The sequence below is a fragment of the Brachyistius frenatus genome, unplaced genomic scaffold, assembly GCF_029030835.1.
Source record: "Brachyistius frenatus isolate BFR_SWC_R1_liver_20210118 unplaced genomic scaffold, ASM2903083v1 Contig_2, whole genome shotgun sequence".
NCBI lineage: Eukaryota > Metazoa > Chordata > Actinopteri > Embiotocidae > Brachyistius > Brachyistius frenatus.
The window spans coordinates 5,976,492-5,998,979 of NW_027210601.1; the positions used below are offsets into that span (position 1 = coordinate 5,976,492).

At 42.0% G+C, this 22,488-nt stretch overlaps 3 protein-coding genes across 3 annotated transcripts; 2 read left to right on the top strand and 1 right to left on the bottom strand.

Annotated features, from left to right (window-relative positions):
- Window positions 1–2,110: 2,110 nt before the first annotated feature.
- On the bottom strand, window positions 2,111–4,384 carry LOC138621862 (lens fiber membrane intrinsic protein-like). Its single transcript, XM_069700189.1, has 5 exons — window positions 4,341–4,384; window positions 3,317–3,525; window positions 2,711–2,860; window positions 2,481–2,615; window positions 2,111–2,172 (listed from the first exon to the last, which is right to left on the bottom strand). The coding sequence occupies exons 2-5, from the start codon at window positions 3,489–3,491 to the stop codon at window positions 2,111–2,113; spliced, it is 522 nt and encodes a 173-aa protein (XP_069556290.1). The 5' UTR covers window positions 3,492–3,525; window positions 4,341–4,384.
- Window positions 4,385–6,741: 2,357 nt separating this feature from the next.
- Window positions 6,742–14,599, top strand: ubqln4 (ubiquilin 4). Its single transcript, XM_069696282.1, has 11 exons — window positions 6,742–6,934; window positions 9,485–9,636; window positions 9,833–9,981; window positions 10,082–10,344; window positions 10,495–10,653; window positions 10,823–11,045; window positions 11,175–11,314; window positions 11,782–11,865; window positions 12,084–12,199; window positions 12,294–12,474; window positions 12,574–14,599. Exons 1-11 carry the CDS (start codon window positions 6,791–6,793, stop codon window positions 12,724–12,726), a joined length of 1,764 nt encoding a protein of 587 aa, XP_069552383.1. The 5' UTR covers window positions 6,742–6,790; the 3' UTR covers window positions 12,727–14,599.
- A 515-nt stretch (window positions 14,600–15,114) lies between these two features.
- LOC138619639 (ras-related protein Rab-25-like) lies at window positions 15,115–18,429 on the top strand. Its single transcript, XM_069696269.1, has 5 exons — window positions 15,115–15,688; window positions 16,198–16,393; window positions 16,796–16,989; window positions 17,200–17,280; window positions 17,404–18,429. Exons 1-5 carry the CDS (start codon window positions 15,373–15,375, stop codon window positions 17,529–17,531), a joined length of 915 nt encoding a protein of 304 aa, XP_069552370.1. The 5' UTR covers window positions 15,115–15,372; the 3' UTR covers window positions 17,532–18,429.
- Window positions 18,430–22,488: the final 4,059 nt, after the last annotated feature.

Sequence of the window (22,488 nt, forward strand, 5' to 3'; positions counted from 1 at the left end):
ACACATTTGTACTGGTCAGCCTCTGTTCAAAAAGGTTTAAATACGTGAGCAGATTTAAAAGAAATAGTATTTTAAGTTAGTTTTACAACTTTAAATATAAAGTAAAGCTTTCAAATTTAGATTTTCTTTCAGCTATCAAACTGCTGCTGAGATGGGGTCATTATACTTTTCAATGCAAACGAACCTGTTTCACTAAACACACTCAAACACTCTTGGTTTTGGTCCTGTAAATACAGTTTACTAAAAGGACGTGTGCACAGATGGATGAATGAAAATGTCAGTTAGTCTTTCTCAGTTCTTCAACCTATGCTATAAAACTCTGCAGTGAATAAATTCGAATCATTTTGTTGATTAGAGCTGAAATAAAACATGAGCATTTGCCAACTCCTGCCACAGGTTATTAGGCCTGACCTCAGTGAAAGCTTTAGAGCGGGTTATGAAAGAATCTGGACAATATTACAGAGCTTATCTCTTTACAGCAGCCACAGGGACCAAGTATGGAAACTTGGATCAAGAGATCTGTTGGTGACTGTTTACATTTCTTTCATTGTTTCTCCGTCACTGAGCAGCCAAAGCATTTTTTTAGCTCAGCAGCTACTGCTCCTTTCCTCCCAGCTGATGAGGAGAAATGGGCAAGTACCAAGAAAAAGGAGGAAGCACTTATTAAAGACAGAGGCAGGGGAACAATCAGTGGCTGGAGACCCCACCCTGGTCCCCCCCGGTCCAGGAACATGAGCCTTTTCTCAGGTTCAGCTCTGCTGTTTGTAGTGGTTGAATGTAACTAAGTACATGTATTCAAGTACTGCGCTGAAACACAAATTCAAAGTACTTGTACTTTACTTGAGTATTTCCATCTTATGAAACTTTATACTTTTACTTCAATGTATCTCGGAGGTAAATGTTGTACTTTATATTATATTGTATTTTTTTTCTCCTCCACATGTCTGACAGCTGTAGTTACCAGTTACTTTTAAGATTACCTTTCATGTCCAGTAAAAACCACGTATCTCCAAATTTTGTGACTTTGAATTAGAATTTTTCTGATAAGCTGAAGGATTAGATGTTTCTTTATGGGTTGAGAAAATTCTTCTCTTCTTAAGTTAAATGAACTCTTGGGTTGGCCTGCAAATGCATTGTTGCAAAGCTTAAAATGCGACTTTTACTTAAAGGATTTGAATACTTCTTCCACCACTTTGTAGCCTGTTCACACACATTAAACCTCTTTCTCTTTTCCATGAGCTGCTCTATCCTTGTACATACTCAGGGGATGTCAATACAAATGTTATAAAATCATACAGCCTGAGGGAAGCCCATATCCTATAAGCAACAAGACAATAAAGAAAAAACATTTTATGAATAGTTTTAGGAGATCCTAATCAGAAATACTGAAGCAGAGCGAAATCATATAGCTTCAGGGAAAATCCTGAGACGAACATACTGTATAGCTTTGATGTATCGTTCTGTGCTTTGTAGACTAATGTTTCCATATTACACGCCACACTGCAATATAATTTGTCTGCATCTGTAAAGTATTTCCTGAAATATGGTTTCATTTGTCTCTGATGCTGGATCTGCTCCAGTATAAAGAGGATATAAAGGATTATAGTTGTAGATAAATGACAAACAACCTCAAACCTTATTAGGTATTCGATCCCTGATTCGATGTGTATGGCAATGTCCACTTAAATCTTCTAAAGAGCTCTACTTTAGTACTATTGTGAAGATGTTTTAGTGCTGCCATCTTCTGGTGCACAAACAATCCACTCACACTGAGGACCAACTTCACTAAATATTTCAAATTTGAAAAAATTTAAATAGTCTGATAAAGAAATTGAAATGATACCAGCATTGCCTTGCCATTATTAGACACATGATTCCTTTTATTATTCCTCTGTTATTACCGCAACTCTTCCTACAAAAAAAAAAAAAAATCCATATTCCAGTGACTTTAAAAACAAATGTTAAGCAGACCAAAGACCTTCAGTATCGGCATCAGACCTCATCTCTTTAATAGATCAGTCAAGGCTGCCTTGATCCATTCTGCTCGACTTTATTTAAAGGGGCACTGTCCTCTTTTTTTGTTATTATGAAACAAGCTGTCTGTCTCCATCTAGCGTGGGCCTGGTCCTCTCCTGCAGTCACACATTCTGTAGGCACATATGTAGAAAATACCTGCAACAGACAGACACAAGTTTGGTTATATTAAGAAAAATACACAGAATAGTCGAACAATCTCGCTTTGAAAACTATTTAATTTGGCAATGTGGTTCTTAATATGAAAGTTTAGTTTAGTTTTTCAGCGTTAACACAAATGTATTTCATATTAATTATATGGTATGAAGAGAGCTCAAAATATCTTGCAAATATTGTCTCAAATATTTTTTTGGAACAGTTACTACCTATTCTGCATCCTCTGCAATGTTTGCACAGATTACATCTGCAAGAAGATGTCCTCCCCTCTGACCTTTGTCCTTTCTTACCTGCAAAGAAGGTCATGAGCATGGCCACCCAGCCCAGTATGTAGGACCAGGAGAATCGCCAGTCACCGTAGCGCCTTCCCAGGAAGTTGACCGTCACTCCAGTGTAGATGGCCATACCCAGCAGAACAAAGAAAGCTGAGACGGAGATGGGGAGGTACAGTATGTGTCAGTAATAATCATGAACGTGTGTCTGTTTGAGTGTTTGTCAAGTCAGGCGAAAGACAACTCACTGGAGACAAAAAACATGATTCCCGCAGCAAAGGAACGGTTGAACCTTTCAAAGGACGAGAAGTGCGCAAAAGACATGATGCCAGCTACGATGCCTGCAAAGCACGACATCCCTGACAGGATCATGAAGGCCCTGGTGGCGTTCCAGTAAGCTGCAAGAAAACAGGTAGATATCAACAAATATGGCATCATTACAAATATTGTTACAAACATACAATTTGACAGGATGGTTTTCATTGTTTACCAAAAGCACTCAAATTAATTGAGTGATTTTCACTTGCCAAGCTGTCCATTTATTTATCCATTTTCTACTTGTATTAGCGGATTTAATCGTATTTATGTGTTTATTGTATCGTATGTGTTTCACTGCACAAGCAAATAAACTGCTTATCCCTTTAAATATACTGTAACTAAGTGAGTACACTAAGGGAAATCATAAGCACAATTTTTCAGGTTTTGCTCCCAACAACATCCTTGACAGTCCTGAGCCTCTGCACTCACACAACAGCACAAATATCATAAAACTGAGACAGAGACACAAGTGTGCATGCTTCTATGATCTGCTACAACCACCTTGGCTGTCCCACAGAGCACCCTGGATGTCTTACCTATGCTGTCAGTCTGCATGTAGCACTTGTTGGACATGCAGTACCTCCAGAGGCCCTGGTGGGCATAGTTTCCAGAGAGGCGATACTGCATCCAGTAGTCGGTTGCAGTGGAGACCACTAACAGGATGTTACCCACGATAGCACAGAACAGACCCCCTCCCATGAAGCTGTACATCTTGAGCTGAGATAATGGGGCAGCTGCAGAGCGACTGTAAAAACAGTGGAAGATAGACATGCTACAAATATTGTAAAACAATGGTGATAGTTTCTTTGGCTATTTTCACTCAGTCCCAATGTATCAGGTCAAATTTAACACATTTGATACTACATTTTATTTCATGAATTGCAGTGAGGAGGTTAAATATTTAACAGCTTTATCAAACACATTCTATTTAATTCTTCCTTTTGATGTGTACAATAGCAGAACAAGAGCAGCTTTAAAAATGTATTTGTACTCAATATGTTCATACAAATTCTACGAGTACAACACGAAGGAGCTGGGTTGAGGTTGAGGTTTACATGCGACAGCAAGTTAATCGTAGCCCTGTTTGAAAACCACATATGATGCCGACCAATCACAGAGCCAATCCACAGCAAGGAAACTGGAGAAATATGAAGCAAACATCTAAACTGAAGCTATTAGTCCATACATGAACCTGTGAGATGCACATTTATAGCTGCTTCAGTATGTAAAATGCACATTTGATTAGTCTTTTACATAATCAAAAATTTAGGAAAGAAGAATTATGGATTTCCACACATTTTTCATAAAACATATTTACCTCTTATTTTGTGGAAACATCACTGTAGTTAAACAAATGTAAATCAAAACCTGAGCAAAAGCTATTTTTTTTAATGGTGATGGAGTTTGTTGTAGTTCCTCTTCTAAATCCTCCTGTCACATCGGTGCTCGTTCAGCAATAATCTTATTTTGCCAGCCCCGATCCAATCACAGGCATCGTGAGTGTAAATGTATCGCTGCAGGCTATACACTCAAAAACGTCAGTGAAATTTGGTCCCTTACCTTGTTTCTGGAAATGCACCCTCTCTACTGCCCACCTTCCAGAGGTAAAGATCGAAACGGGTGGAGGGGGAAAGAGAGAGAGGGCTGTTGCTCACCTGTGGAGGGGAAAGAGAGAGAGAGAGAGAGTCACGGACGATGCTACAACCAAAAAGGTATCCCCTCACTTTTTTGGCTGATGAAAGCAAAATCCTTTGCAGCCATCAGTCTCCCTGTGTGGGGATGCACTTGAATGTCACAACACAGGGGCAGCAGTGCATGTGACCCTGTACATTTGTGTGTGTGTGTGTGTGTGTGTGTGTGTGTGTGTGTGTGTGTGTGTGTGTGTGTGTGTGTGTGTGTGTGTGTGTGTGTGTGTGTGTGTGTGTGTGTGTGTGTGTGTGTGTGTGTGTGTGTGTCTGTGTGGGGTTTGTGAGGCCTTAGAGAAGGGGTGGAGGTCCATGTTTCTTTTTTGTTTGTTTGTAAATGGTGTGCTCTGGAACTGGGGATATGCATAGGTATGCAGGACTGTCTGTGTCAATGCAACATGCTGAACTCTACATTTTCTTTCAGCGATGTCCCACTGTAATGGCATGGAGGGACACATATAGAGGTAGCCCTCTGTACAGGCAGCATATATTTATGTCTGCGATAGGACTGTCTTAAATCTATGTTTTTATATCATGAGCTCTACCTTATAGCCCATATGGAAATAAGTATTTAGAAACTGGTGCATTTTCAGGCACAATTGGACAAAAGAAAAAAACAGAACACAGACAGGCATCTTTCTATCTTGGTGAGGACAATCATTGATACAAGACACTCCTCTTACCCTCATCTTCACCATCTACATACCTAACCCAGATCCTTATCTTAAACCTAATGATGACCTAATATTAACCCTCTAACTCTTTGTTGTTGTAGGAACCAGCCATAATGTCCTTACAACACAGAAAGTCCTTTAAAATGATGCTTGAAAATGTACATTTGTCCACATAAAGATAGAAATCCCAATTAACTCTCATTGTCTCTTGTGTAAGTGTTTTTTTTAATTTTTTTTAAATACTTACATATATCTGTATACCCAACTATTAATTTTAATACTCGGTCGGTAAGTATTGGTTTAATATAATTCACAGCACAAAGTGTCAGTCGTGTGCCAGTCAGAAGTGAGCATTGACATTTCAGGGCATCTCTTTACCTGATAAGATCCGTTATGTCATCATAAAGGCAGCAGCAGCTGATGGTCATGCAAATGACTGATGGTTTTAATTACAATGAATACGACATCTGAATAACGTGATGGCATGTGCCTTCCTGGGAAAAGCCCTACCACGTGGGACCTAAACGGTCTATAAGGCAGAGCTCAACAGTTTTACTTCAGATGCTCTCATTAGATCCCTCGATTTATTTAAACCTTTGATTTTCAATAAATCCACATTGCATCAGACTCCGAACACTCAATGTTTGATTTGTTATACTACGAGTGGTGTAAAGGTCACTCAGGCCCCGGTGAAGAATTTCCACGACACTCTCTTTCCAGAAGACAATGAATGATTTTATTGATCAAATCACTTGCATAGTGTCTAAATTTGTTGTATTTGTGGAAAAAAAAATAAATTACAAAGTAGAAGTTTAAAGGGTCATAAAATGATCTAAAAAGCAGCTTCAATCACAAACTTATATCTAGCAGACATTTTAGCATCAGAGGAGAAATGTAACTAAGTACAGTTCCTCAAGTACTGAGCTTAAGTGCAATTTTAAAATATTTGTTCCTTACTTTCCATTTTATGCAACTTTATACTTTTACTCCAATAAACCTCAGAGGCAAATATTGTACATTTTACAACACCACATTTGTCCGACAGCTTTAGTTACCTTTAGGATTACAGTTTTTCAAAACCCCTTAAACGATATATCTCCAAATTTGGTGATATTGAATTTGAATGTTTCTGTTAAACTGAAGGATGAAATGTTCCTCAATGGATTGAGAAAATACAAATATATGATGATTTTATGGAATATTTTTTAAACTAATGGCACAAGAACAGGACAAACACAAATAAAAAAGCACAACCTTAAACAACTACAGCACAAGAATACTCAGTATGTTAATCAGAAAACATCACATACAAAAGCAAAAAAACAAAACAGTGACAGTGAGTATTTGCCGCATAAAGTTGTACTTCAACCTTTGACAGCCTACTTGAAGCACATTTTTGCTGACAATGCAATATTTTTAAATGCAGGCCTTTTTTTTTACTTGCAGCGGAGTATTTTCCCAGCGTGGTATCAGTACTTTTACTTGAATACCTCCCACCACTGTGCAGTAGAGAAAAAACCCATCTCGCCGGCTCCGCTAATGAGCAACCAGACAGGAACTCCTGAGACTCGTTCTGGAAAGGAGGTTTGACCTGCTGTGACCCGGAAGCTGAACGCCAGAGACCAGAGCTCGTTCCATCGGCGGAGTAAAGATGGCTGACCAAGGCGCCGCAGATCCTGGTAATAACAACAATAATAAACCCGAAGCCTCGGAGGGAACTATTATCAAGGTCACAGTGAAAACGCCTAAGGACAAAGAAGAAATCGCCATCGCAGAAGATGCCTCCGTCACCCAGGTTTGTTGCTCCGGGGCGCGGGGAGCCCGGCGGAGTAACGTCATGCCCCCCCTTGCCCACCAACTTCAAGCGAGGGAAGCTAACTCGTTAGCCACCTTTTAGCATTTGTCGTCACTCTCACCGGCTTCCCGAGAGTGTGTGAAATTACGAAGGGCCGCGCGTCGGGGGAGCGTCCCTGCTCGGGGTTAACGATTGTTCGGCTGCGTTGAACGTCGCCGAGGTCCCGCGGAGAGACACGACCGCGCTTACGTTTGAAGTTGCTAACCGGCTAGCCGGGCTAACGGTTAACAGTTAGCTTCCTCGGCTCGCGAGCTTGAGCCCCAAACAAGTGTCAGCTGACGCTGCGCCTTTTTTTTTTCTTTTTTTTTTTTTTTTTTTGCAACACGAAATAACGAGCTGTAAGAGCCATTGAACCGATTTGACTTGTATCGCGTTTGTTCCCCCCCCCCCCCTCTCATTTCAGCCCAGCAGCTGTAAAAAAAAAAAAAAAAAAAAGCTTTAGCTTTAGCTTTCAGTCTCGAACCTTCTGCCACTGAGTCATTCAGCTTTCTTGGGAATACAACAGTATCCTCCGGTGCTGCTGTTACACAGAGGGACCATGAAACCGCAGTTTCTTAAAGCTTCTTATTTTACGCGTCTTAGTTAATTCACACAAATCGCAAAATACGGTGAGAAAGCTGTCTTTATCTCGTGTCGTGGACCCTCACGACAACTTGGGGAGATTTAAAAAAAAAAAAACAGGCCTGTTTAAACTTAAACCCACTACCAACCCCGAGGTGGGGGAGATTACTGATATCAATTTATGGCTGCAGATATCTCTACATATAGTAATGTGGACTGAACTTGACCGTGCACGTCCCTTTTTATGGTATCAGTCTCAAGACAGCCAAACACAAGATGAACGTAGTAACCTGTTTATAACGCAATCAAAAACTTAATTCCAAATGCAGACGTAAAGTTATTATTACAAGTCTGTATCCGTTTTTGTTAAATGTGAAAACAGTGACACAGTATAGGGACGGGCATCTTCTTGTGGGCCATAGAAAATCCCAAATGGGACTGTGTCAGGCCTGAGCATAAATAGCCCCAATTTAAATCATATAAGGTGGAAAATAGGAAGAAAAAGAAAAGCTGGCGTTACCGCTGTTTTTTCAGTAGATATTTTTTGATCAGTTGTGTCATGGCTCGGTATTTGCGTGTTTAATGTGTAAACACGGCGTTTTTACATGTCAAGACTTTTCAGCATGTTTTGTCTTTTTTTTTTTAGGACCATGTGGCTGTAATTTGATATGTATAATGAAAATGTTTTGCGTTCATATCGATTAAGGTTTAAAACGAACATGAATGACAAGAGTTCTTTGTTCTTATTCTTTATTTTGTTCCTCAGGTAGCTATTACAAAGTGGTACACACAACACAAAACAAGAATGATAAACTTCTATTAAAAATACTGCTTGGGGTTGTGATCAAAATCTAATAATCTGACCAAATACGCCAATAATGATATTGCAACAATATTGTAGGGACGCCTATTGTTACTTTCAAAAATATTCACACAGTGTGATTTTTGATCAATAGTCATCAGTAATGTGGATATATTGATTAAGTGGGGAAAAAGGTAATAACAGAAGAGCTAAAACAGTCTGGTTAAACTCAGAAAATTACATAATTTTACTGTAATGCAGCCTTTAAAACCAGTAAAAAAAAAAAAAAAAAAACACGTCTGACCTACCATGACATTTGGATATCCAAAATTGGAGACAACATCTGGTCTCATATCACGATATGATATATTAACGATATATTGCCCAGCCCTAATTCAAAATCACATGATATGGTTAGGACAATTAGGGCAGAACAAATCAAATGCTAACATCCAATAATAATTGAAAGAATGTGAAGATGAGTTTTTATAACAGCAACTGACTCAAACTCTGCTTTTGATCTGCCTTGTGTTGGCATGTTCCAGCCCAAAAACCTCCTTACTGTCCGTTCTTATGCAGCTTATTTGTTGTTGTGGGCGCAACAGATGATCTGTCAATAACACAAATAAGTTTGCATGACAGGCATCATTCCTGGTGCTCTGTCTCTTTTGTAATCTGTTATGAAAATGAACATGTTAAAAATTCTAATTGTATAATATGTCCTGACCCCAAGTGTCCATACCAACCCTACAAAATGTCTCTTGAAGCACAGTGTCTAGAAAAGTTAAACGTCTTATCTACAGTGAAAATGAAAGATGTAATCAGGATGAAAAAAAACAACTTTTTGAACAATTTTTCACAAATTAGTCAAAGGGTAATGGTAAATTGGCAGTTTTAGACTGGAGGATCATCGTTAATAGGATAAGTAAGGGGACTTTCATGGAAATGGGATCTTTAGGGTCTTATGGTTAGAACAAAACAATCAGATTAGAGCAGCACTACTGAGATGTAACCATCTCGCTCTTAATATTATCGTTTCTATTTCCAGTTTGGGCCTCCATTCGTTATCTTTTTCCTATTTTCGGTCTCATTTCTTGTTTTCATTATTATTTTTTTCTGTCTTATAGTTCAAAGAAGAGATCTCGAGGCGGTTCAAAGCCAAACAGGACCAGTTGGTTCTGATTTTTGCAGGGAAGATCTTGAAGGACGGCGACAGCCTCAGCCAACATGGCATCAAAGATGGCCTGACAGTTCATCTAGTCATAAAGACAGCCCACAAGTAAGACTACACTGTTATACAAAGCATGTTGGTTCATAAGAACTTTTTCTTTCAGTCCTTTAAGAAGGATTACTTAGTTTTACTGTATAATCTTGGTGTGCAGTGCACTGAGTTGCATTTACTGCCACGTTTATGTTTTAACCTCACACTGACAGTTTTACTAAGTTTCCCTTATGCCCACAAATCATCTCTGTAGGGCAGGAGATGGCGGTAGCACCTCAGCCTCAAGCTCAACCTCCACTCAAGCAGGCAGTACCTCCACCTCTAGTCCAAGCACCAACCCCTCCACCACAGCAGGATCTACTGGCACTGCCCCACCACCCACACAGACGCCTAACATACTGAGTGAGTCCACCTGTGTCTTAACTGTTCACATTCAAACACCTTTCACTGGTTGAGGAGTACAGTGTGTTTCAACCACCACGTATCCACCTGTCCTCCTCAGCTGGCTTTGGGGACCTGGCTGGTCTGGCTGGAATGGGCATGGGCTCGGCCAACTTCATGGAACTGCAGCAGCAGATGCAGAGGCAGCTCATGTCCAACCCAGAGATGCTGTCTCAGATTATGGAGAACCCGCTGGTGCAGAACATGATGTCCAACCCAGACCTGATGAGACAGATGATCATGGCGAATCCTCAAATGCAACAGCTGATGGAACGCAACCCTGAAATCTCTCACATGCTCAACAACCCGGAGCTCATGAGACAGGTGAAGGATTTTGAGTGGGACTAAATGGCTCGTAGTTAGCTAGCACAGGCACGATTACAACAGCTTCCTAGAGTCAGGTTATTCACGATTTGCATTTAAAATAAACCTTAACTAACATGACTCCTCTCCTCTTTTTATCATACCTCTCAGACCATGGAGTTAGCCAGGAACCCAGCCATGATGCAGGAAATGATGCGTAACCAGGATCGGGCTCTGAGCAACTTGGAGAGCATCCCAGGAGGTTATAATGCCTTGCGGAGGATGTACACAGACATCCAGGAACCCATGTTCAGTGCTGCCAGGGAACAGGTATCTACGAGGAATGTTTGCTCATCAAATCTTTGTTTGTTTGCAATGTTCGTTCGGATTTGCTCTCACTCTGTCACCTTTTTTCAAGCTTTATTTGTCAGTGTTGCATCGCTAATTATATTTTGACTGATTTTGTGTTTCCAAATGTGTCTAAACTCTTTCCCTGTAGTTTGGTAGCAACCCGTTCTCAGCTCTAGGTGGCAGCTCTGAGTCTGGTGCTCAGCCATCACGGACAGAGAACCGGGAGCCTCTTCCCAATCCATGGGGGCCACCAAACTCTACAAACCCCTCTGAGAGTGGAGGCAGCACCACAGGAAATACTAGCACCACTGGGGGAACCAACCCCAGCGTCTCCAACCCCCTGAACATCAATCCTGGCAGTCTGGGAAATGGTAAGATAGAGCTGGCGTTGATTCCTAATAGTCTAATACTATATGCGCATCCATTTGTTGTGTATTTGCAAGTTGTTCAGTCACAGTCTTAACTTGTACGCACATTTTCTTTGTGTCTTCGTGTTGTAGGCATGTTCAACAGCCCGGGCATGCAGAGTCTACTGCAGCAGATCTCAGAAAACCCTCAGCTGATGCAGAACATGCTGTCGGCTCCCTACATGCGCAGCATGATGCAGTCACTGGCTCAGAATCCAGAGTTGGCCTCCCAGGTAAGGAGCGGAGAGACGTAGGCGCAAACACACATTTACACGTGAATACACACCATCATAGAGAAAGCATTGAAACTCCTGTCCTGGGATGTGTAGTTCAGTTTGTGCGCCACACAGATAGAATATATTGAACTCTTCAGTTTATAATGTCTTGTCAAAGGCGGTGTGTCATTAGGCCTTGGCATTTGTAAGAAAGAGCAAACAACAACAGGTTTCTGACTTACTGCTTTAAAAAAACAAGGTTGACTTAATGCCAAACCAAATCAAGTTTACATTAAGGAACCGCTAAATGCCACAAAAGACGTGGATTCTTCAGATCATTTATTTCTGTTATTTAACATCGGCTTGAAATCTTTGATAAGAGGCTAAATCATATATAATTTAGATCTCCACTCTTGTGATTAAGCAGCGAAGCCTGCTGTGGATTGACAAATTACCTTGACTGTGTTTCTTTCTCTCTCTACCAGGTTTTGATGAATAACCCCTTGTTTGCTGGAAACCCACAGCTGCAGGATCAGTTCAGAGCTCAGCTTCCCATCTTCCTGCAGCAGGTACAGCACAAGCTTTAGTCCAATAACTTAGTTCTTGATTTGTATATTTTCTCTAAAAAGGCACAAAGACAGACTGTAACAAAGAATGGTGCCGATTGCCTTCCGTTGAACCGTGGTTGGCTTTTTCTATTTCACTTTTGGAAAAATCAGTGCACATGACATGGACTGCTGATTGTTTTACTAGTTAGGTCATTGTTACCTTTTCTGTTGGGCTGTAGATGCAGAACCCAGATGCCCTCTCAGTGATGACCAATCCCCGGGCCATGCAAGCTCTAATGCAGATCCAACAGGGCCTACAGACACTGCAGACAGAAGCACCAGGCCTCATGCCCAGGTATTTTTACACAGAATTACACACATTGCATTGTTTTTTTTTTTTAAATGAAAGACATTATTTCAACTCTTTTGCTTTTTTTTTCTTCGTCTAGTTTGATGACAGGTGGAATTCCAGGCATACCCACAGGAGGGGGCATTCCCGCAGAGAACCCGGCCTCCTCACCAAGCAGCGCTGGAACAAACACCGCCCAGCAGCAGCTGATGCAACAGATGCTTCAGATGTTTGCTGGAGGAGGCGGAGGAGGAGGCGGAGGAGGAGGAGGAGGAGGAGGAGTGCAACGGTACACACATATACTCGTATGCACAGAAATGACATCTTTCAAACTTGTATGATGCTTTTTTTTTTTAAGGTCCGTTAATTCTTTCCTCCAGACCCAAACCCCAGAGGTTCGGTTCCAGTCCCAGCTGGACCAGCTGAACGCCATGGGCTTCATCAACCGTGAGGCCAACCTGCAGGCCCTCATCGCTACTGGAGGAGACATCAACGCCGCTATCGAGAGACTGCTGGGCTCACAGCCCTCGTAAAGACATACAGTACATACTGACACACAGACACGCTCATTCACACATACCTAACTCACAAACACACCCAGCATCTGCAGAGAACCAAGAGAAATTAAAGTATATTGTCCCAAACTTTACAGAAGAAACTTGGGCAGGATCTGTAAGACCCTCATTCTACATCTGTTCTCAGATCATTCCCTTGTCCCCAAACGTTCACTTTTCGGCATCATCCAACCACATCTCCCAGAGTGCTGCTGTAGAGTCGGACCGAACCGCTCTCACCTCAAAGGGTGTTCTGGTGCAGAGAGAAGGAGCGAAAAACCTCTCCTGAAAAGGGATTCCCAACTATTCTCTTCATTCGTTGTTGTTTTTTTTTTTTCCACATAAAACTGGAGTCGAGTGTTGCAGGTAGACATTTACATGATATAGATTAAACCCATGTGATGTGATTGACAGTTGGCTCTGTTCCATACTCAGCCACTGTGAGGCCGTCTGTTCTTATTTAACAAGCAAATTAATACCGAGAAGTCCTCCAACCCATACGACCGTGTAGGTCGTTTGTTCCCACCCTCAGGAGTGTTTCCCAAATCAGGTCAGGTTTAGGCACAAACTCCACTTGGTTTGGGCTAAGGTGATCACTTATTGTGCTTTAAAGCTACTCCTTCCTTAAAGTTATGCAACCTTCGTTGTCATGACAACGTGGTTCTAAAAGACCGTCAGGACCTGTGGTGGGAAATGGGACGGGAATACCGGTCTCCTGCATCCAAGTCCACTGTTGTATCAAAATATCCACCCAACCTGTCTCCTCCTAACAAGGAAAAAGTCTCATTACATAAACGTCACCTGAACTGCGTCACTTCCCCGAGACACCAGATTGTCGTTATTTGTACGACCGCTGGAGGTAGCTTAACTTTAAAAACGCATCTGTGGGTCGTAATAAGTTTCTTGGACAAAAGACCTGTGGGGTCATTTTGTGGCGGAGGACAGTCTCATTGAAACATGAAGGTTTTCCGGTATACAGGCAGTAATCCTGAACATGAACAGGAAGGTATCTTGTCAAGAGTCTCATTCCCTTTTTTCTTTACCCGACCTTGAGATTCTACATAAACAGCTGTTTTTGCCCGACAGCTTTGACTATTTATTGCAATTGCTTAAGAAAGTGACGCCCTCCACACTTCCCTAAAGTTGTAATTTGTCATTCCAGATAAAAGTGCCCACCCGCAGGTGCACAGTGTCTTTTCCTTTGAAGGCACCATTGCTGTGCCTGCTGTTGTCCACTGCCCTTTAAAGAGCATTGTCAGCAAATGATAGCCTCACTCATTGGGTTAATGAGAAACCCTGCTCAATAAATTTCACACAAAGTCATCCAGAACTTAAACAATAGTCAAATATCAAATTGCAGCAGCTCTGAAGCAGAGGGTGCTGTTAGAATGAATATGAATGATAAACAAGCTTTCCTTTCATTTTAATCTGATTCTTTATTTTATTTTTTCTGTTTTGTTTTTGTTTTTGTTTTTGTTTTTTTTGAGGTGCAGTTAGTACCTAGATATAATAATGATTTGTCACACATAAAATAAATGTGGAAATCAAGTGAGTAAAAAAAAATAAAAAATAAAATAATGGAAAGGCTTTACAAACAATTTTGGTATGGTGGCACCATACATTTCTCAAATCAAATCTAGGTTGTCTTATGTTTTTTTTTTTTTTTCCTTTTGAAAATCTCAGCATTGTAGTTGTGGTAACCTTGGCAACTGCTTCTATAGCTTTGCTTTGTCTGTTGACCTCAGCTGAAAAAAAATTAAAAAAAAAAAAAATCCATCTCCCAATTGAACATGTTGGAACTAACTTTTAACAGTACTGTACTAAAAAAATAAATAAAACATGGTCAAAAACAGTCCACACCTGTGTCGGTTGATTACAGCCATGTGGATGGTGTTACATGGGTGCAACATGGCACATTTTGGGACCTTAAAGTTTACATAAAGTCATTAAGTTTCATGTTCTGCTTCTGTTATGGTCATAATTGGGCGTATGTTAAGTACAATTTGATTGGTGCTATTGATTTACAAAGTACAAACTGCTATTTAAACATAAATTATATTATATATATGTAAAAGTGAAGATAATTTGCTTCAATTAATATTTTCCTGACTGACTAATTTCACGACAACAATACCAGTCTGTACAACATTTACTGTGTAATCAGGAAATGAATCCGAAATTTTTAGGTAATTATGCATCTGTAAAATGCATAAAACAAGGATAATAATTACAGGATAGAATGTCAATATAACCATCTGACGGCCTTAAAATCCTTTAATTTTACCGTGTAAGTTTGCTGATTGTATCTGTATTGATAGAGCATCATTTTTTTTAGGATAAAAATGACAAAGTCTCCTATGAACTTCAGACCATTAGGTCACAATGGACTCTCGACTACAACCCTGTCAGCGTCAGACCGGTGCTGAATTGTCGACGTGTACTGGCACACAGCCACCTGTTAGGTGAGGCCTATTGTCATACAAATGATCCGGATCCCTTTGTAAAAAAAGGCGTAGCTGAGGGTGGAGTCTGTCCCTGACGATTACCTGTGAGTGGTTCTACCTGTTCCACCTGCTCTCCTCCTTCCCCCGCCCCCCTCCCCTGCCCTCCTGTGGGTGTCAGCTGATGAGCGTTCAGGACTCCAGCCTGCCTGCCTGCCCGTCTGGCTGTCCACAGATAAAGAAGGAAGCAGCTCAACCCGTTCTCTTTTCCACCCGTTTTCACTTTTACACTCTCTCTCTCTCTCTCTCTCTCTCTCTCTGTGTCCACACTGGAGAGGGAGACAGAAGGTTTCCGGCCGTATTTGCTCTCCGTCCATTTTCTCTACTTCGGGAACTAATATTTGAAAGTGGCTTCAGGGTACTTAACGGAGGGAAACGGGAACCCTTCGCCTCTGAACGCAGAATGGGGTCTGATGAGTCGTACAACTTTGTCTTTAAAGGTGAGTCGTGTTTACGCAAGCTGTGATTGTGTAGAAAGAGATAAATCCTTTCGTGTTTTCTGCGGAGAGGTTGCAGACGTTGAAGCAGTCAGGTGCAGCTCCTGTTTGTAGCTACAAGAGAGGGGAGCAGGGAAAGGAGGAAGTGATTGCTTTCTGCTTGGCTGTAAACAATTTGACCTTTGACCTATTAAGAGGAACATGATCTTACATTTCCTGCTTCCATAAGAGACTGCTATGCCGTGCGTATGCTTATTTTCCTTATTGAAAAGAACACCCAATGATTTTCCATTCTATTCATTCCAAAGTAAAGTCAGCCACGAGGGAGAACTGCCACATTTACATGATGTCATCTGTCTGGTGTCCACTGTGGGTGACAGAAAGTCTACACGTGTTAAAAGGCGTAATAAGAAATCTCATTCATTATATATTTGTCCTTAATGTTTCCCGAAATTGATTTAATCTGAATCTAATTTGGGAATCAAGAGTGTTGATGATTATTTTGTCTCCAGTGGTTTTGATCGGGGAGTCTGGTGTCGGAAAGAGCAACCTCCTGTCTCGCTTCACCAAGAACGAATTCAGCAATGACAGCCGCACCACCATCGGTGTCGAGTTCAGCACGCGGACTGTACAGTTGGACAACTTCACCATCAAAGCTCAAATCTGGGACACAGCGGGGCTGGAGCGCTACAGGGCTATCACCTCAGCGTGGGTACACACATATTACATTCCTAACCCGAAAAACAAGTCTTCGTCCTCAAAAAGGAGACTTTACCTGTGGGGAACTCATTTTTTTGATGTCACATGAGTTAAGAGTGCATTCAGGGTGAAGTCCCCGCCTTGACAAAAAAAACAAAAAAACCAACAAGCTCACTCGCGCACACACACACACACACACACACACACACACACACACAACAACAACTAGACACACAATAAAGAGGTGAGAATGATCTCATGAGTGTTGACTCACGTGCCAGTTGAAGTAAAACAGATTTCAGTGCGTGCAGCTAGCAGTCACGCCTCTTTCATGCACATATTTGATCAACTGCTCACAGTTTGAACAGAAGATCTGCCTGATGTTTGGTCTCTCTCACCTGGTGGATTCAGGTATTACAGGGGAGCAGTTGGCGCAATGTTGGTCTACGACATCAGCAAGCACCTGACCTACGAAAGTGCAGAGCGATGGCTGAAAGAGCTGTACGACCATGCAGACCCTCACATGGTGGTGATGCTGGTGGGAAACAAAAAAGACCTGGAGACCCTCAGGGCCGTCCCAACAGAGGAGGCCAGAGACTTCGCAGGTGGATTAGTAGTATTGTCTTTGTTTTGAAAGTTGTTTTTTTTCTTTTTTTCCCTCGATTTTATGATATTTCCACTTCATATGACAAATTCTGCTACTTTATCTTGCGACTATTCAGTAATTCGTACTTTGTTCCTCGCATACGTCGGTGTTTTCTCGATCGTGACTGACCTTCGCTTTACTTGCTCTCAACCCCTCCGGACCAATCCAGAGAAGAAAGGTCTCATGTTTATGGAGACATCAGCGTTGGACTCCACCAACGTCGAGGCTGCTTTCAATGATGTTCTCACAGGTACGAGTGTTCGGAGAGAGCGACCGAACAAAAATCCTCAGTTTCACTCGTGTTTTTTTTTTTTTTTTTTAATTTTAACTGCCGTACAATTTGCAAACCCTGCTTTGCCTCCGTTCTCTCCAGCGATCCATAAGAAGGTGGCCAGCAGAGAAGTGACCCGTGGCTCCATCAGTGCCGTGACCCTGTCCGGCCTCATCGGACCGACCGGTGAAGCGCAGGAGGAGCGTAGAAGCTGCTGCAAGAGCGCCTAACGCGCTGCTGCACCCCCCCCCCCCTCACCCCCACCCCCGTAACAAATACGCTCTGTCCACGTTCAACCAACAACACGCTTGAATGTCGTTCAGACTTCAGCGAGAGTTCATTCACACACAGTTTGAAGAGTGAGGTACCTTCTCGACACTTGAGCGATGGTTAAACCGGTTTAAGTATAAATGCTATAAAGCACCAAAAATACAACAAAGTGTTGCAAATATTGAGCAAATTCATATTTCATACACAAAACCTTTCGTGGTGGCTGATGGACACGTTCTACTAAAGCAGTGCATTTTTTTTTTTTTAATTCTCTTCATCTTCATCGTTTGAGAGCAACATTGTAAAGTTTTATTGGTTTTATAAAAGAATGCACAAGGACGAACTTGGAATAAATTATTTATGATGTTCTGTTTGCATGTAATTACAACACGGAGACATGAACTTACCGTTATCTGCGCGAGACACAAACTAAAGCAGATGAAGGAACAGGGCAGACGAGGGAGGACCGGTTTGAAATAAAGACAGGTGTAAAACTTTACCCAAGTAAAAGTATCTATGTCCGATTGTATAAGAATCCTGCACAAGAAAAATTCCTGCATTCAGTGTAACATATACTTAATTTTTTGGATTTTTTAATTTTTTTAATTGTAAGTCCTATTTATCACTGCAGCTGGTTTAGACGGGGGGTAAATTTGAGCTCATTTATAGTTCGAGATACTTTTGATGTTCATTTGATGAATAGATGTTGGGAACCACCCGGTCACGAGTTGGAGGTGTCCTGTTTCTCCTCCGCCTGTAGATGGCAGTGCTGCTGTTGTTGTTGTTGTTGTTGTTGTAGTATGTTGAGAACGAAACCTGAGAGCGCCGCAGTGAAATACATTTGTTCCCTCGCTCGCATCCTCATGAACTCTTACTTTCGTCTCGCGCTACTATCACATTCCTCGCTGTTCCATTTGACGATCAACGACGTCAGGCTCGTGTGCGGTGTTTAGTCTCCACGGACAACCTCCGACGCCCTCTTGACGGGCTAATCAGCGATGCCTATGAAGTAGAACATTTAATTGACGCTTTCCCCACAAATAGTAAATTCATTCACCGACTTGATGGTTTTTACGTCTGCGTGCGTGCGTGCGTGTGTGTGTGTGTGTGTGCGCGCGCGCGCGCGTACGTACGATCTCCACACTGGATGTAATTGCACAGGCTCATACGGCACACGTGAGAGAGTATAAATCTACAGCAGCGGTAGTAAATGACATGCTGGACAGATAGCGCTCTATCTCTGGCGCACAGATACGCACGAGGAGGCTTTACTATGGTGCGAGTGTGCGGCGCGTGCCGCGTCTCCCCCCCATCTCCCTCCCCCATCCGGAGATGATTTTTGCCACGGTGAAATGACCGCAAATGCGTTTATTAAGCAGCTCTTATGAAAGTACGATAGGGAAGCGCTGCACTGGGCAGTAAATGTTTAATTATATCCCGTGAATGAGGATATATTTTTTTTATGGGCTGGGGAAGAAAAGGCATCTGGTGTAATAATCCACGCGGGCTGCTGCAGGTTGAAATCTGTAAATCTTCCCCTGGTCCCGGGCCCGGAGCTGAGGGCTAATGTTTGCAAAGAAAAAAAAAAAAGAAAAAAAAAAGGTAATATTCAACACTTACAAGCTCTCTCTTCTTTGTGTCAGAGCAAGAGAATAGAACCAGCGAAGCATTGTTTTTTTTTTTTTTTTTTTTCCTCTCCCACTTTAAAGGTCCTCGCAAATTCCTCCACGTCTGTCCATCTTGTCTTTGACCTCACCTTAAAGGTAAAGCCCTCACAGGGGCTGGGAAGAATTGGATTTAGCACGTGGTGGCTATTAGCCACACGCTACCAGACAGGTGTAGCTGGTAAAACGTGTGTTTAACACCGGCAGCCGTACATGCTAAAGTGAGGAGTTGTTATAGGACCTCTGACCCCAACGTTGATCCTTTTATCTCCCGTCTGCGATTCCTTCCCCCGCGGTGCTTTGTCTCTGTGGGGAACCCTGTCTTCGAAAGAACTTTTCAGCATCACATCCGTTTGGGTTTCGTTTGGATCGGTGTATTCCTTGTGACCTTTGACCCCATGGAGGTTTCTTTTCTCCTCCCTGATTCCTGATTCCAAAATCGTTTTCCGACTCCTGGCTTTACAGAGTTCATTTTCTGTTGCTTATATCTGCTTATTGCATTTGTTTGTTTGTTTGTCTGATTGTTTATATGTGGGATTACCAGCGATATTAGTCCTCAAATCAAACCAAACCCCTATTAACATACACGTATTGTCTTAAAAACAACTGTCTTGCCATCTATCCATCTGTTTCTCAAGTTCTTACAACCAAAGTATTCTTTACACACACACACACACACACACACACACACACACACACACACACACACACACACACACACACACACACACACACACACACACAGGTATTTGCTGTGTTTTTGCATATCATCGGTCAACTTATCTCCTTCTAATGAGTTAAGAAAAACAGCTCTATTTGACCGTATGGTCGAGAAGTGGTTTATTTATCTTGTGTAAAAGGGAATTTTTCAACTCATTAAAGACCAGTTATGAAAAAAAGAGCGGTCAGAGCAGATCCCAAATTGCCTTTCTTGGTAGTTCACAGCCGCTCACAGGAGTGCGTGTGAATAGGTGAATCAGAGGAGGTAAAGTGCTTCGAATGAATGCATTCGATAATAATAACATGTACGTGCACTAAAAGCATGCGTTAAAATACAGAGGTCTTCAACCTGCACCTGCCATCCACAGTTAGACTTGTGTCTAATTGTGTGTGCCTGCGACACACATTCCATCAACACCTGTCAAAGACCACAAATTTGATATTGCTACATCAGCATTTCACATTTACACCGCAAATAGAATCAAAGTCGGTGCGCGCTGATTACCATGGCGGGGTTGTTATGGCGACCAATCAAAGGGAGAGGTGAGCCGAAGGGTGGCTGTGCGTTTCAGACTCCCTCGTCCCCAAAATGCACAGAGGAAAGCAAGTTGAAAAGGAGCTGAGAGGTGGATTATTATTATTACAGTGGTTGCAGAGAACATTTGAAGAGTGTGGTTTTTAAAAAAAATTTTTTATCACTCTTGCTTGAAGACCAGAGCTGTGTCGTCTCAGCTCAGCTTCTTATGAAATGAATATGTGCCGAAAAATCCATTTCCCTAACATTTGTCTGCCACCTTGCATTTTGGCTGTATCACCACCTGGTACACCGAAGTCAATTAAGTCCTTTAAAAGCCTCTACTTTCATAATTAAACAGGTAGCTAACGACAAGCAGAGCCGGAATCGGTCCACTTATCATAATATTACATACCTCGGTCGCCACGACAGCCCCCGTGTTTGTCTGTAAGTCTGTGATGCTAAACGGCTGCAGGTGTGAAGCGATGCGTTGAACTATTATTTGAGGGTGCCGCTATTAGGCGAAACCTGAGCCTAGAAACACAGTGTACTATACGAATGTCATTAGCATATTAACTCCAGTGTAACAGGTGAGCTTTCTGCTCCCTGCCGAGTTTACATTTGTGACATCTGGGGAGTGGGAGGCAGATCATGTTTCAGACAATGAACAATGGGAAAAAAATTAATAAATAAATTTAAAAAAAATGTTCAGTTACATTAGCATAATAAAGTCTCTTAGCTGTAGTTAATGACGTTTGACTTTCGCCTGGTTTTGTTACCACAAATCCATTAACTCAGACATATTTGACAGCCGGCTCCACATTTGACCTATCAGAACAAAGTTTCACACCCACAATTCAACGGTGATTTCTCACCCCTGGCACCACTCCTACACTTGAGGAACGAGGACACTTGGCTGAAACTAGAAAATGAAAGCCTTCCAAATGTGTGAATCTGAGACAAAACCTTCTTCCACGGCAAGAGAAACCTTTCAGCTACGCCTTCCAAAGGAAGAAAAAAAAAAAAAAAAAAAAAAGGCAATAATACCACACAGCCCCTAAAAGTGCTCTGCTCTTTCTCAGAGGAACACAAAATGCCTGGCAATACAGTAAGTGACAAAAGGGGCGTGAAATTGAGTTTATGAGTAGATATTTCCATGTCTGTGTTTTTCTTCTCCTCAGCTTTTGTTCCATGAATAGAGGTACAGTCCAGACAAAATGCCCTGGGCCTGAAGATGCCACGTTTGTTTGTGTAAATGCACGTCACATGCCATTTGGTTCCACTGAAACTCTTATATTGCACGATCACGGGATGACCCTGAGTGAGGTCCAGGTGCACGGCACACTTTTGTATTATTTCCGCTCACCTCATGGTTTCTTTGTGCACAGTCTTGTCACGATGGCTGCCCTTTAAAATCATATTATATATTGTGCATCACCATCTGAAATGTTTGTTGGTGAGAAAGGCCACTGAAGAGAATGTGTGTGTGTGTGTGTGTGTGTGTGTGTGTGTGTGTGTGTGTGTGTGTGTGTGTGTGTGTGTGTGTGTGTGTGTGTGTGTGTGTGTGTGTGTGTGTGTGTGTGTGTGTGTGTGTGTGTGTGTTTTTCAGGGACAGCAGCTGTTGAATTGACAGCCGTCCTGAGATAAACCTCCCTGCAGTTGTAGGTTGTGGGAAAACACATGTTGTTTTCCACTTCCACTTTTGACAAGGAGGGGAAACATGTTTGGGCTTGAGGACGAAGAAAGTTGAGCCGAGGTCACCAAATGATACGCTACATGTTAACCCTCTGGATGTGTGCGTCTCGGTCAGAGAAAGACCGACAGGAGCGCGTTCTCCTTAAAGCTGAGTGATTGCATGCATATCTGTGAATAAAGTATGTGGCAGCCCGTCATGTTTTTGGCTGGACTGTGTGTTACTGTACCGTTTCCTGTGCATGCAGTGAAAGCTCCAGGATGCATCTAAAAAATACAGTGGGCCCGAGAGGAAGAGGAGCGAAGATGGGAAACCAGCTACATCAG

Bases quoted from the DNA above. Each gene is read 5' to 3' on its own strand.
- LOC138621862 (XM_069700189.1), bottom strand. From the start codon at position 3,491: ATGTACAGCTTCATGGGAGGGGGTCTGTTCTGTGCTATCGTGGGTAAC. The intron at 2,616-2,710 runs GTGAGTTGTCTT...TCTCCGTCTCAG, and splicing joins AATCATGTTTTTTGTCTCCA to CTTTCTTTGTTCTGCTGGGT. The intron at 2,173-2,480 runs GTAAGAAAGGAC...TGTCTGTTGCAG, and splicing joins GCTCATGACCTTCTTTGCAG to GTATTTTCTACATATGTGCC.
- ubqln4 (XM_069696282.1), top strand. From the start codon at position 6,791: ATGGCTGACCAAGGCGCCGCAGATCCTGGTAATAACAACAATAATAAA. The intron at 9,982-10,081 runs GTGAGTCCACCT...TGTCCTCCTCAG, and splicing joins ACAGACGCCTAACATACTGA to CTGGCTTTGGGGACCTGGCT. The intron at 11,866-12,083 runs GTACAGCACAAG...GTTGGGCTGTAG, and splicing joins TTCCCATCTTCCTGCAGCAG to ATGCAGAACCCAGATGCCCT.
- LOC138619639 (XM_069696269.1), top strand. From the start codon at position 15,373: ATGAGCGTTCAGGACTCCAGCCTGCCTGCCTGCCCGTCTGGCTGTCCA. The intron at 15,689-16,197 runs GTGAGTCGTGTT...TTTTGTCTCCAG, and splicing joins GTACAACTTTGTCTTTAAAG to TGGTTTTGATCGGGGAGTCT. The intron at 16,990-17,199 runs GTGGATTAGTAG...GGACCAATCCAG, and splicing joins GGAGGCCAGAGACTTCGCAG to AGAAGAAAGGTCTCATGTTT.